The sequence below is a fragment of the Cetorhinus maximus genome, chromosome 12 (assembly GCF_964194155.1).
Source record: "Cetorhinus maximus chromosome 12, sCetMax3.hap1.1, whole genome shotgun sequence".
NCBI lineage: Eukaryota > Metazoa > Chordata > Chondrichthyes > Lamniformes > Cetorhinidae > Cetorhinus > Cetorhinus maximus.
Window position 1 is genome coordinate 43,042,009 of NC_135890.1, and position 13,525 is coordinate 43,055,533.

The following is a 13,525-nucleotide window of genomic DNA, read 5'->3' on the forward strand; positions in this document are numbered from 1 at the left end:
AGCCACCATGGAGGCCTTGGTCCAGGATGTCACTCCTGCACTGCTGCACAGGCTTAACTCCATTGCTGATGCCACAGTTGGCCTCTAACAGTGTGCATGCAAGAGGGGTGTTGGGCAGAGTGATCTCACTCCAGCTGCGCCCTCCACTCAGCGTTAGCCAGGGGCCCTCGGGCACCCATAGGGAGGAGGATCAGCAGGTGCACATTCCAGGGCCATCCACCCAGGTTACTCTGGGAGTGACCGGCCCACCTGCCCCCAGCCCACCCCCGCCCCTCCTGTGACCTCTGCAGATCCAGCGTCACAGGCTGAGGAGGGTACCACTGCCACACAGCAGGACCGCGAAAGCAGGCCGGGGCTCTCCACAGGATGCCTGCCAAAGTCATCACTGTGAGGACGTCACAGTCAGCAGGTTGCCTCCACCTGCGCTGTGGATGTCCGGTGAGTACCAACGCACAGTGGCAGGGTTAGGAAAGTTAGGTAAAAGTCATTGCACAGCCTGGGCATGGGTGTTAATCACTTGTACATACTGTTCACTATTGTGAATAAACTCCTAAGAATGTCTCCCTGCCTGTGGCTCCTTGTTCTGATGAGCAGTGTTCTTGTCACTCAAATGTGAAGCCTATCAGCACAAGATAAAGGCAGGTGACTCAGTCCAGGGCCTCTTCCCTGTGATCTGTGCGGCCTTCAGGTGAAAGTGATGGTCCAGCCTCACACTCCCTGGAAACATTACTGATGCCTGCACCTCGGCAGTGCTGGTCATTGCTGCCAGAACGTAGTGGTCAGGCGCCACAGAGTTCCCTCATACTCTCTGTGTGCTCTCTGAACCTTTATGATGGGGCTGGCCCCCATCACACCACTATCTGTGACCAGTGATGCTGTGCACCAGCTCCTGAAGGGTTGAGGTGCTGAAGGCAAACACAGCATGAGATGCATCTAAAGTTTCATGGCTGCGTCTCTGAGCTGGCCCTGATCATGGAGCGCAAGCGAGCTGCCCTCAGCCAGACAGGAGTCAGACATTATCAGAGGCTATGTGAAGATCTATGGAGTGTCCTCACTGCATGTCGTCATCATCCTCCACAAATCTGGCAGCTATGAGGGCCTCCCGAGTGCGTCTGCCTCATCTAGCCAGTGCGAGAGCCTCATCCCTATCATCATCACCACCGAGGACCCCCTCACCCTGATCTCGGTTGGCATCCTCATCGGAGGAGATGTGAAGTTCCTCCAACTCCTCCTCAGCCAGCTCCTCACTCCATTGCAGTGCCAGGTTGTAAAGGGCGCAGCAGATGACGACGATGCATGGCACCCTCTGTGGACTGTATTGCTGGGCTCCACCAGACTGGTCCAGGCACTGGAACCTCATCTTCAGCATCCCAATGATCTGCTCCACCAAGTTGTGAGCTGCTGCATGAGCCTCATTATAGCTTCGCTCTGCTGTAGTCTGAGGCACCGCACGGGTGTCATCAGCCATGGCCCCTTGTCCCCAAGGAGCCAACCCTGCAGCCTCTGTGGAACCTGGAAGACTGCAGGGACCTGCGAGCGACACAAGATGTAGGTGTCGTGCACACTCCCTGGAAACCGTGCACATACCTGCAGGATGCGGTTCTGGTGGTCGCACACCAGCTGCACGTCCAGTGAGTGGAAGCCCTTGCAGTTGATGAAGTCCACTGAGTGTAGCGATGGAGACCTGAGCGCCTCATGGGTGCTGACAATCGCACCCTGCACCTGGGGAAATCCCAAGATCTGGGCTAATCCAATGGCCCTTGAATCCTGGCTGTCCCGGTCAACATACGACATGGGGGATACTGGTCCAAACCAGGTCCAATCCAAACTGAAATGCTGAGATTGCAAGGGGCTGTGAGCGCCGCCAGCAGTGACTGCTCCATGGCCAGTGTTGGTGAGGAGACTGTACAACGTGTGCAGTCCAACTGCTCCATGGTCCAATAAAGCAGTGGTGGACCCAAAGTCTGTGCTGTAGGGATGGTGGTGGGGTGGGGTGGGAGGGAGGGGGAGGGGTGGTGGTGGGCAGTGTGGGCGCTGGGGGTAAGGTATGGAGCGCTTGGTGGCCTTTTGGTGCCTCCGCGTTGTTTGCATGGGCGGGCAGGCTAGGAGCCTGACCCCACTCATATCATCGTGGCTGCGCCTGATCTGTCTCAGTTGCAGAGGCATGGTCAGTTTATACAGGTGTTCCTAATGTGTGGCCACTTCCCTTGCCTACCCTGACCTCCACCTCAATTGCCTGTGTGCGGGATGCAGTGCCCGGGCAGCACTTGACCTCCCGCTCCTGCAACCCACCCCCCACCGGCCCAACTCTCAACAGTCACCTCCGAGGCTGGTCAGCACTTGTCCCCAAACAACCTCCACCCCTCACCAGTTGCCTGCATGGCCTGGTGTCAGTTTACCCTGCCCCCCCTGGAGCCTGAGGCCTGTAAACAGCAGGCGAGCTGTGGATAATGCTGCTGCTCACTCACCTCAGTTCCCCCAAAGTGAAGGCCGCCAAGTGCACGTCGCCTGCGTGCTGTTGTGAAACACGTCGCGTACTTTCCCACCGACGTGGACGGACGATACAAGGGGTTCCAAGAGCCTGGCGGGATGACTTTTTAATTATCTGCTGATATATTATATTTAGCTCCCCGCCGACTGATGTTGCGAAATGTGGCCTGCCATCAGTGGGCTGAGCAGAAGATCGCAACCTCTCTTCACGCCATCGTGAAGTAGGTCCCGCCATATTTACCGCGCACGCCACCTAACACGCCCACCACCAGCGGGCTCGGAAAGTTGCACCCCGATCTCCAATCTGAAGAGATTTTCTATGTACCAAGACGTTTAACTCGAAATTCAATGACAGTAATCACCATAACTGACCACATTGCTGCTGAGTGGTTTGATGTAATGTTTAATTTAGTTGCACAACCTAAGTACCTTTTTGTTCTACATTCCATTCACTAAGAGAGGAGAGGCTGATCGCACTATGATTTATTTAAGTAAAATCTGTGCTCTAAGGTGGCTATTGAAATAAATCAAAACAAACTTTTGTTCAACATTTATGCCAATAAGCACTGCCCTCTGGTTGGAATGGAAGCAAGTGCTGGTAAAGCAAGGGAACAGACTTTCACTGACAAGGAGCTGAAGCTGTGATAAAAACCACTTGTATCTAAGGCCTTGCAATTGATAATGAAAGGACCATACTCACCAGTTGTGGAGCCAGTGGTTGTTGGTGACACTGGTGTAGTTGTTAATCCTGAAAAATATTAAGGGTTTTCAAAGTCACAACATTCTGACTCAATTCATCAAGAACATTTATGTTCTTTCAACATAAGACCACATGGTCTGTGTTAAATAAATAGAGGAAAATAAATAATTTCACTAAGAATAAAGAAACGAACATCAATGGTCACTTTAAAGGAAGTTTCTCTTGAAATAAATCACAATGGGCAGAACCTTCTGTTTGGTGAGCAGGGGGGCCTATTAAGGCCATTAAAAAAGTAATGAACATGATTAATGGACCTGCATGACCAACCAAGCAGGCCGGGAGCCCAAGCGGGCTTCTAAAAAAGGACATGAAACCTCATCCACGGGCGGTTTCATGAGGGTGTTAAAATTTTTATAAAACGTTTAAATAAATGAAATTGACATGACCCAGTTCATGTGGCAGTGGCACATGAGGGGACATGTCAGTCGTTTTTTTCCACTTCCTTGTTGAAACTTTCAAACCTGAGCCGATGTCCCTGAGGCAGCACTTTGCCTCAGGGAGATCTGTGCACTGTTTCGCACGTATGCGCACAAGAGCGCACTCGCGGCTCAGGGAATCCTCCCCCCTGGCCGCACAGGGAACGCATAGCGCTTCCTGGTGGACGTCACGCTGGGCGGGCCTTAATTGGCAGGGGGCGCCGGTCAGGAACCAGCCCGCTCCCGCCCGCTCCCGCACAACCCCCCCCATCATGGGGTGGGGGGAAGATCCTGCCCAATGAGATTTGTTCAAGTTACGTCAAAAAACTCTGTCCTCAATCAGGAATGAACTAAGTTGCTAGAAGGACAAAGGATGGACGTTCGCTGTTAAGGAGCTGAAGTTGAAAAATAACAGTTGTGTCTAAGGCCTTGCTATTATATACAGAAGAAACCATCACTCACCAGTTGTGGAACTACTGGTAGATCCAGTTGTAGTTGGTGGCAATGTTGTAGTTGTTCCCTCTGAAAAAAAAAGTAATGATATTCAAACCTCCTAAAGCTAAGGAGAACACCCTGCTCATCTTTGCAACAATACCACGAGAACTTTTAATTCCACTAAAAGGCAGACAAGGTCTCAACTGAATCTTTCTTCCAACAGCCAACACCTCAGTCCCAGTGCTGTCCTTCCTCAGTCAAACACTATAAGATCAGACTGGATTTAGTGCTCAAGGCTCTGGATGCAGACTTGATCCCAGCATCTTCTGAAGTGAGAGTGTGACCCGTGAACCAAGTCTGACAAAGGGGTTTTCTCTGACCAGGAGTTTAAGCTGCAATTGCGTTCTGATTTTAAATTACTTCTTCATGTTTAATGAAAGACATCACTCACCAGGTGTGGAACTGGCAGTAGAACTAGCTGTGGTGGTTGTCTCTGTTTTTGTAGTTGTTTCTTCTGAAGGAAAACAAATACATTCACAATCAATTCACCCAACTAGTATCAGGACAGTATTCAAAGCGTTTAAACATCAGTCAGCAGGGAATATGCAAGAGAAAGTGCAGAAAAGTTTAAACCCTATTACTACAGGTGCCCAATTGGACATTATTGCATCATTTTACAATTTGTGTAATCCATCTGCACCACTGACAAGCTCTCCATCAAATGAGTGTCATTGCAAAAGATTAAATTTGAGACACTGATTCCAGTCACTCTTTACAGTCTTACACTGTGTTCACACATAGAATATATTGAAAGGTCAAAGGAGATTCAGACTAGAACACAATGCTATCCTTCACCAAATAGGAGTTATTCAATAATTGATTATGTGGTCTCCTGTCTGGAGAAATTTTCCACGCATCAAGGTATTTAATTCAAGATTCAATGACAATTGTCACCTTGGCTGACCACATTGGTGCTGAGTGGTTTAATGTAATGTTTAATTTAGTTGCAAGATCTAATTATCCTTTTGAGAAATGTTCCATTCAGGAGGAGAGGCTGATTTCAATAAGATTTATTTAAGTAAAATCTGTGACCTAAGGTGGCGATTGGAATAAATCAAAACAAAATTATGTTCAACATTTATGCCAATAAACACTGCCCTCTGGCTGGAATGGAAGTGCTGGCAGAGCAAGGGAACAGACTTTCAGTGACAAGGAGCTGAAGCTGTGATAAAACCACTTCTTTCTAAGGCTTTGCAATTGATAATGAAAGGACCATACTCACCAGTTGTAGAGCCAGTGGTTGAGCCAGTTGTTGTTGGTGACACTGTTATTAATTCTGAAAAATATTAAAGACATTCAAAGTCACAAAATTCCGACTTAATTCTTGAAGAACATTTAAGTTCATTCAACCTAACACCATACGGTTTGTGTTAAGTGAATATAAGAAAATAATTAAGGGTAAAATTACAATACATCAGTCAGATACTTCTTGGACAAAGGTCTTGAAAAAGGAAATAATTGTGTTGAAGCTGAAAGTACTGAACTAGGTCAAAGAATGTTTCCTGTTCATTAAGAGAAGACATCACTCACTGGCAGTGGAACTAGCTGTGGTGGTTGTCTCTGTTGTTGTAGTTGTTTCTTCTGAAGGAAAACAAATACGTTCACAATCATTTCAGTGAACTAGTATCAGGTCAGTATTGAAAGAGTTACAACATCAGTCAGCTGGTTGGACGAGACAGGCATGGAAGAAATGTAAGGTAAGTAATTGGGCACAGAGTGGCAATCCGATGCTGATTTCCATGCCACGGAAGTTACAGCCTAACATCAGTCAGCAGGGAATACACAAAGTATAAGAGAGTGTGCAAGTAGTCTTATACCCTATTACTACAGGTGTCCAATTGGACATTAATCCTGCCATTATATAGGTGAGTATTCCATCTGCACCACTGACAAGCTCTCCATCAAATGAGTGTCATTGTGAAAGATTGAATTTGAGATGCTGATTCCAATCACCCTCTATGTTCTCACACTGACACTTACTGAGGACAGCTTGAACGATAAAAGGAGATTCAGACCAGAACAGAAAGCTATCCTTCACAAAATAGACATCATTCTCTGTTAGTCAATACATAAAAACCTGGGCCAACATTTTCCCCTCGTCGGGGGAGGGGGGACTGCGGGAGCGGGCGCGGGCAGGTGGACCTCCGATCGGCGCCCCCCCCCCGATCAGCACCCCAAGTTGGTGGCGCGCTGCCACTTTATAGCATGACGTCCGCCAGGAATTGCGATGTGCTTCCTTTGCGGGCGGGGGGGCGGATTCCCTCAGGCAGGAGTGTGCTCTTTCACGCATGCGCACGAAAGAGCGCACAGATCTCCCTGAGGCAAAATGCTGCCTCAGGGAGATCGGTTCCGATGTATAAGTTGAATTCCAGATAATAAAAAAATTTCCCTGCTATGTCCCCTCATGTGACACTGTCACATGAGCTGGGACACATCCATCACTTTTATTGAAACATTTGTTAAAATTTTAAAAACCTTCATGAAACCTCATCCCGCCCGTGGATGAGGTTTCATGCTTTTTCCGAGGCCCGCCTGGGCTCCTGGCCTGCCCGCCAACCTTAAGCTTGGACAGGTAGGTCCATCAATCAGGTTAACTAGTTTTTTAATGGCCTTAATTGGCCGTTGGCTGTTCGGCGGGCGTGCATCCGATTCAGCTGCACACCCGCCGAACTGAAAATTGAAGTGACGCAGAGTGATGTTGAGATGCACGCACAAGGTATCCCCGCATTATTTTACCTGTCGGCGAGCAGGCCCCGCCCCTGCTCACCGACCGGAAAAACCTGCGCCTGGTCTCCCATCTGGAGAAATTTCCCATGTATCAAGGTGCTTAATTCAAAACTCATTGAAGATTAACTGACCTTAACTGATCACAATGGCGCTGAGTGGTTTAATGTTAGTTTAATTTAGTTACGTGCTCAATTGAATTACATATTGTTCAGTAAGAGTGGAGAGGCTGATTTCAAGAAGATTATTTAAGGCAAATGTGTGCTCCAAGGTGGCTACAGATATAAGTCAAAACAAAATTTTGTTCAATATTAACGCCAATAAACATTGCCCTCCGGCTGCATTGGAAGAATATGCTGGAAGAGCAAGAAATCAGACTTCACTGACAAGAAGCTGAAGCTGTATCTAAGGCCTTGCTGTTTAAAATGAAATAAACCATCACTCACCAGTTGTGAAGCCAGTGGTTGAGCCAGTTGTTATTGGTGACACTGGTGCGGTTGTTAATTCTGAAAAATATTAAAGACATTCAGAGGAACATTGGACTTAGGAGGAGGCCATTCAGTCCTTCGAGCCTGCTCTGCCATTTAATAAGATCTTGGCTGATCTGGTTGCAGTCTCAACTCCACTTTGCCATCTGTCCCCCATTCTTTGACTTCCCTGTCTATCAAAAATCTGTCTAACTCTGACTTGAATAAATTCAACAACCCAGCCTCCACTGCTTTCTGGGGAAGAATATTCCACATACTAATGACCCTGTAAGAGAAAAAAGTTCTCCCCATCTCCATTTTGTAGGCCTCTTATTCTTAAACCATTTCCCCTGGGTATAGTCTCTCTCACAAGTGGAAATATCATCGCGGTATCTACACTATCAAATCTCCTCAGGGCCTTATACATTTCAATACGATCACCTCTGATTCTTCCAATCCCCAATGGGTCCAGACCCAACCTGTTCAACCCTTCTTCATAAGATAAACCTCTTATCTGAGGAATGAGTCACGTGAACTTCTCTGTGCTTCTTCTAAAAAAAGTTTATACCAGATATATCATTCAAATAAGCAGAGCACAACTGTACACAGTATTCCAGATGTGGTCTCACCAAGACCCTGTGCAGCTGCAGCAAAACTTTGCTACTTCTAAGTATCCCATTCCTCTTGCAATAAATGCCAACATGCCATTTGTGTTACTAATTACTTGCTGCACCTGCATACTGACAAACTGTGTTTCAAACAACAGGACACCCAGATCCCCCTGTACCACCAAGTTCTGCAACTTCGCACCATTTAAACAGTATATGAAACGCTATCTGCCAAATTTTTGCCCACCCATTTAACCTTTCTAGAACATAAGGAATAGGAGCAGGAGTAGGCCATTTGGTCCCTCAAGCCTACCCTGCCATTCAATTAGATCATGGCTGATCTGCCCCAGGCCTTTTGTGCCAGCTCCTCATAGCCCTCAACTCCCTGATATTTCAAAAATCTATCTACCTCCTCTTTAAATATTTTCAATGATCTGGCCTCTACAAGTATCTGGGGTAGAGAATTCCAGGCATTCACTATCCTCTGAGAGAAGAAATTCCTTCACATCTCAGTTTTAAATGAGTGTCCCCCTATTTTGTAACTATGTCCTCTAGTTTGAGATTTCCCCCACTAGTGGAAATATCTTCTCAACATCTACCCAGTCAAGCCCCCTCAGAATCTTGTACGCTTCAATAAGATCACCCCTCATTCTTCTAAACTCTAATGAATAAAGGCCTAACCTGTTTAGCCGTTGTTGATCAGTCAACCCCTTCACCCCAGGAATCAGCCTAGTGAATCTCTTCTGAACAGCCTCCAATGCTAGTATGTCCTTTCTTAAATACGGGGACCAAAACTGTACAAAGTCCTCCAGGTGCAGCCTCACCAACACCCTGTACAGTTGTAACAAGACTTCCTTATTTTTAAAACTCCAACCCCCTAGCAATACAGGCCAAAATTCCATTTGCCTTCTTAATTACTAGCTGCACCTGCATGCTAACTTTTTTGTGTTTCATTCACAAGAATGCCCAGATCCATCTGTGCTGCACTTTTTTTGGGAGGCTCTCTCCATTTAAATAATAGTCTGCCTTTTGATTCTTCCTACCAAAGTGCATGACCTCGCACATTCTTACATTAAATTCCATCTGTCAAGTTTTTGCCCACTCACTCAACCCATCTATATCCCCTTGCAGATTCCTTATGTCCTCATCACAACATGCCCTCCCACCTATTTTGTTATCATCGGCAAATTTGGATATATTACACTCTGCCCCCTCCACCAAGTCATTAATATAGATAGTAAATAATTGAGGCCCCGAGACTGATCCGTGTGGAACTCCACTAGTTACATCTTTCCAACCTGAAAAAGACCCATTAATCCCAACTCTCTGTCTTCTGTATGTTAACCAATCCTCAATCCATGCTAATACATTACCCCCAATACCGTGAGCCCCTGTTTTGTGCAATAACCTTTTATGTGGCATCTTATCGAATGCCTTCTGGGAATCCAAATACATTATATCTACCAGTTGCCCTTATCAACTCTGCTTGTTATATCCTCAAAGAACTCTAGCACATTTGTCAAAAATGATTTTCCTTTCACAAAACCATGTTGACTCTGTTTGATTGTGTTAAGCTTTTCTAAATGTCCTGCTATTTCTTCCTTAACAATGGACTCTAGCATTTTCCCAATGACAGATGTTAGGCTGACTGGCCTATAGTTTCCTGCTGTTTGTCTCCCTTCCTTCTTGAACAGGGGCGTCACATTAGCGGTTTTCAGATCCGCTGGGATCCTCCCAGAATCCAGTGAGTTCTGGAATATTTCGACCAATGCCTCCACTATCTCAGCAGCCACTTCCTTTAAAACCCTTGGATGCAAGCCATCAGGTCCTGGCGACTTGTCTGCCTTTAGTCCCATTGGTTTGTTAAATACTTAGTCCTATGTGATAGAGACTGTTACAAGACCTTTCCTCCATTTAGCTCCTTGCTTATCTGATGTTTTGGAATGTTTATAGTGTCCTCCACCATGAAGACCGATGCAAAATATTGGTTTAAATTATCTGCCATTTTCCTGTTCCCCATGATCAATTTTCTAGTCGCATCCTCCAAGATTCCCACACTCACTTTAGGCACTCTCTTCCTTTTTATATACCCGTAGAAGCTCTTGCTATTTGAACTATATCTTGCCAATTTACTTTCATAATCAATTTTCTCCCTCTTTATTAGCTTTTTAGTCATCTGCTACTGGTTCCTAAAAAAATCCCAATCCTCTGGTCTACCACTAGTTTTTGCCATTTTGTATGCCTTAGTTTTTGATTGGATACTTTCCTTGACCACCTTTGGTAACCATGGGTAGTTCATCCTTATCATCGAGTCCTTCTTTTTGACCAGGATAAATTTTTGGTGAGCGTTATGAATTATCTGCTTAAATATCTGGCACTACTCATCCACTGATCTTCCCCTTAGTCTATTTTCCCAGCCCACTTTAGACATCTCTTCCTTCATACCTCTGTAATTGCCCTTATTTAAGTTGAGGACATTGGTTTGAGACCCGAGTTGCTTGTCCTCAAGTTTAATCCGAAATTCTACCATGTTGTGACCGCTATCCCCTAGAGGATCCTTTACTGCGACATCTCTTACTAATCTCACCTCATTACACATTACTAGATCTAAGATAGCCTGTTCCTGGGTAGGTTCTACAACACATTGCTCTAAGAAACAATCCCTGATGCACTCTACAAATTCATCTTCCATGTTACCCCTGCCAATCTGATTTGTCCAGTCAATATGTAGATTAAAATCACCCGTGACAATTGTAGCACCCTTCTCACATGCCTCCATTATTTCCCCATTTATACTTTGTCCTACAGTGAGGCAACACTTCGGGAGCCTTTAGACAACTCACACCCACGACTTCTCCCCCTTGCTATTCCTTATTTCTACCCAAACTGATTCCACATCACACTCTATTGCATTAATATCACTACTCACCACTGCACTGATACCTTCCTTTATTAACAAAGCTACCCCACCTCCTTTTCCTTTTCACCTATTTTTCCAGAACGTCGAATACCCTTGAATATTGAGTTCCCGGTCTTGGTCACCCTGCAAATATGTCTCTGTAATAACTATCATGTCCATTTATTTCTATTTGTGCCATCAACTCATCTATCTTGTTACAAATGCTGTGTGCATTCAGATAAAGAGCCTTAAGCTTTGACTTTTTAACCATTATTACTCATTCTGGTTCTGATTTCTGCTACACTCCTCTGCTTATATTTTCTGCCACTTCCTGTCACACTTTGATTATCATTCGCCTCTTCACTGCCCGGCACCTCTGCTCTCTCATTTCTTTTTGATTTTTTAAACTTCCCTTCAATTGAACACATCCCCCCACCCACCCACCCCCGCCCCAGCCACTAATAAGTTTAAAGCCGTACCTACAACCCTAATTATATGATTCACCAGGACACTGATCCCAGCATGGTTCAAATGAAGACTGTCCCAATGGGACAGCTCTCTCCTTCCCCAGTACTGGTGCCAGTGCCCCATGAATTGGAACTCATTTCTCCCACACCAATCTTTGAGCCATGCATTTACCTCTCTAATCTTATTTACTCTAGGTCAATTTGCACGTGGCTCAGATAGTAATCCAGAGATTATTACTTTTGTGGTTCTGTTTTTTAATTTAGCCCCAAGCTGCTCATTGTCCCTCAGCAGAACCTCTTTTCTAGTCCTACCTATGTCGTTGGTACCTACGTGGACCATGACAACTGGATCCTTCCCTTCCCACGCCAAGTTCCTCTCCAGTCCAGAGGAGATGTCTTTAACCTTGGCACCAGGTAGGCAACACAGCCTTCAGGACTCTCTGTCTTTGCTGCAGAGAACAGCATCTATTCCCTTAACTGTGCTATTCCCTATTACTACTACATTTCTCTTTTCTCCCCCAACTTGAATGGCACTCCGTGCAATGGTGCTGTGGTCTTTCTATACTCCTTTGAAAATTCTTTACCTCCTTATGACAACTTACTTCCCTACCTCTCTTTGTGCCATCAACAAATTTAGCTGCCATGCATTTAGTCCCTTCATCCAAATCATTGATGTAGATTGTAAATATCTGAAGCCCCAGTATTGATCCCTTCACTAGTTATAGTTTCACAGTTGCATTTTAAAGAAATGATAACAACATTTGTTCAATAGTTAATCCAAAAACCTCTATTCTTGAGCAGGAATGGACTAAGTTGCTAAAAGAGCAAATGAATTGACGTTCACTGTCAAGTGGAAAAATAGCACTTGTGTCTAAGGCCTTGCTGTTATATACAGAAGAAAACATCATTCACCAGCTGTGGAAGCACTGGTAGAACCAGTTGTAGTTGGTGATACTGTTGTAGTTGTTCCCGCTGAAAAAAATTAATTATATTCAAAACCACAAATTCCTCAATGAGCTTTAATGGGCGTTCACCACAAGACAACCGGACATGTAATCAGCTTGAAATATGAGAAAAGTTTTATTTAGATTACGTCACATCCTTCAAAAGGGAATGGGCTAAGTGTTGAGCAGAAGGGAATAATACATTTTCACAGATAGGTTGCTGAAGTTGAAGACCATTCTTGTGTTAATGGCCATGCTAATGTGTATTGAAAAGAGATATCACTCACCAGTTGTGGAACTGGCAGTCGTCTCACTTGTGGTGCTTGCTCCTGGTGTTGTAGGTGATTCTTCTGAAGGACAAACAAAAACACTGAGAACCAATACGTCCAACTCTAACTGGAACAGTTTACAGTGAAGTGACAGACTTGGTGTACATTCAATCATTTAAAAGAGAGTGCACAAATAGGTAATATTAAAGCTACTGCATTCATCTGGTGCCTGATATGATCTAAAGTACCCTAATGTCCACAGTGATGCATAGCATGCTATCACTTTCAACATTTGTAAATTCCATTGCGTTATCAAATCACCTATTTAAATCTTGCTCTTTTCACTACGAGTAAAGAAATTGATTTCAATGGTCACTTTAAAGGAAGTTTCACAATTTCTCTTGAAATAAATCACAATGAGATTTGTTCAAGTTACATCAAAAACCTTCATCCTCGATTGGGAATGGACTAAGTTGCTAGAAGTGCAAAGGATGGACGTTCGCTGTTAAGTAGCTGAACTTGAAAAATAACACTTGTGTCTAAGGCCTTGCTATTATATACGGAAGAAACCATCACTCACCAGTTGTGGAACGACTGGTAGAGCCAGTTATAGTTGGTGGCACTGTTGTAGTTATTCCCACTGAAAAAAAAAATATTCAAAACTACAAAATTCCCAAAACCAAAGAGAACTTCCTGCTCATATTTGAAATAATGCCACAAAAACATTTAATTCCACTAAAAGGCAGACAAGGTCTCGACTGAAACTCTCATCCAACAGCGAACACCTCAGTCCCAGTGCTGTCCTTCCTCAATACGATACTATAAGGTCAGAACACATTGAATGCTGTAGGCTCTGTTCGCGAACTTGATCCCAACGCCTTCTGAAATGATAATGTGACCTGAGGACCAAGGCTGACAAAGGGGATTTCACTGACCAGGAGTTTAAGCTGTAATTGCATTCTGATTTTAAATTACTTCCTCATGTT

The 13,525-nt window shown here is 45.0% G+C and overlaps 1 protein-coding gene across 1 annotated transcript in view; it reads right to left on the reverse strand.

Annotated features, from left to right (window-relative positions):
• The window catches only part of LOC144687400 (uncharacterized), a 190,303-nt gene that overhangs the window by 64,778 nt on the left and 112,000 nt on the right, over positions 1-13,525 (reverse strand). Inside the window, exons 49-56 of the mRNA XM_078553465.1 lie at positions 13,120-13,179; positions 12,558-12,620; positions 12,239-12,298; positions 7,332-7,391; positions 5,692-5,742; positions 4,553-4,615; positions 4,129-4,188; positions 3,191-3,238 (exon numbers count right to left, since the gene is read on the reverse strand). Of these exons, the coding sequence (XP_078409591.1) occupies positions 3,191-3,238; positions 4,129-4,188; positions 4,553-4,615; positions 5,692-5,742; positions 7,332-7,391; positions 12,239-12,298; positions 12,558-12,620; positions 13,120-13,179 (465 nt within the window). The remainder of the gene's footprint in view (positions 1-3,190; positions 3,239-4,128; positions 4,189-4,552; positions 4,616-5,691; positions 5,743-7,331; positions 7,392-12,238; positions 12,299-12,557; positions 12,621-13,119; positions 13,180-13,525) is intronic.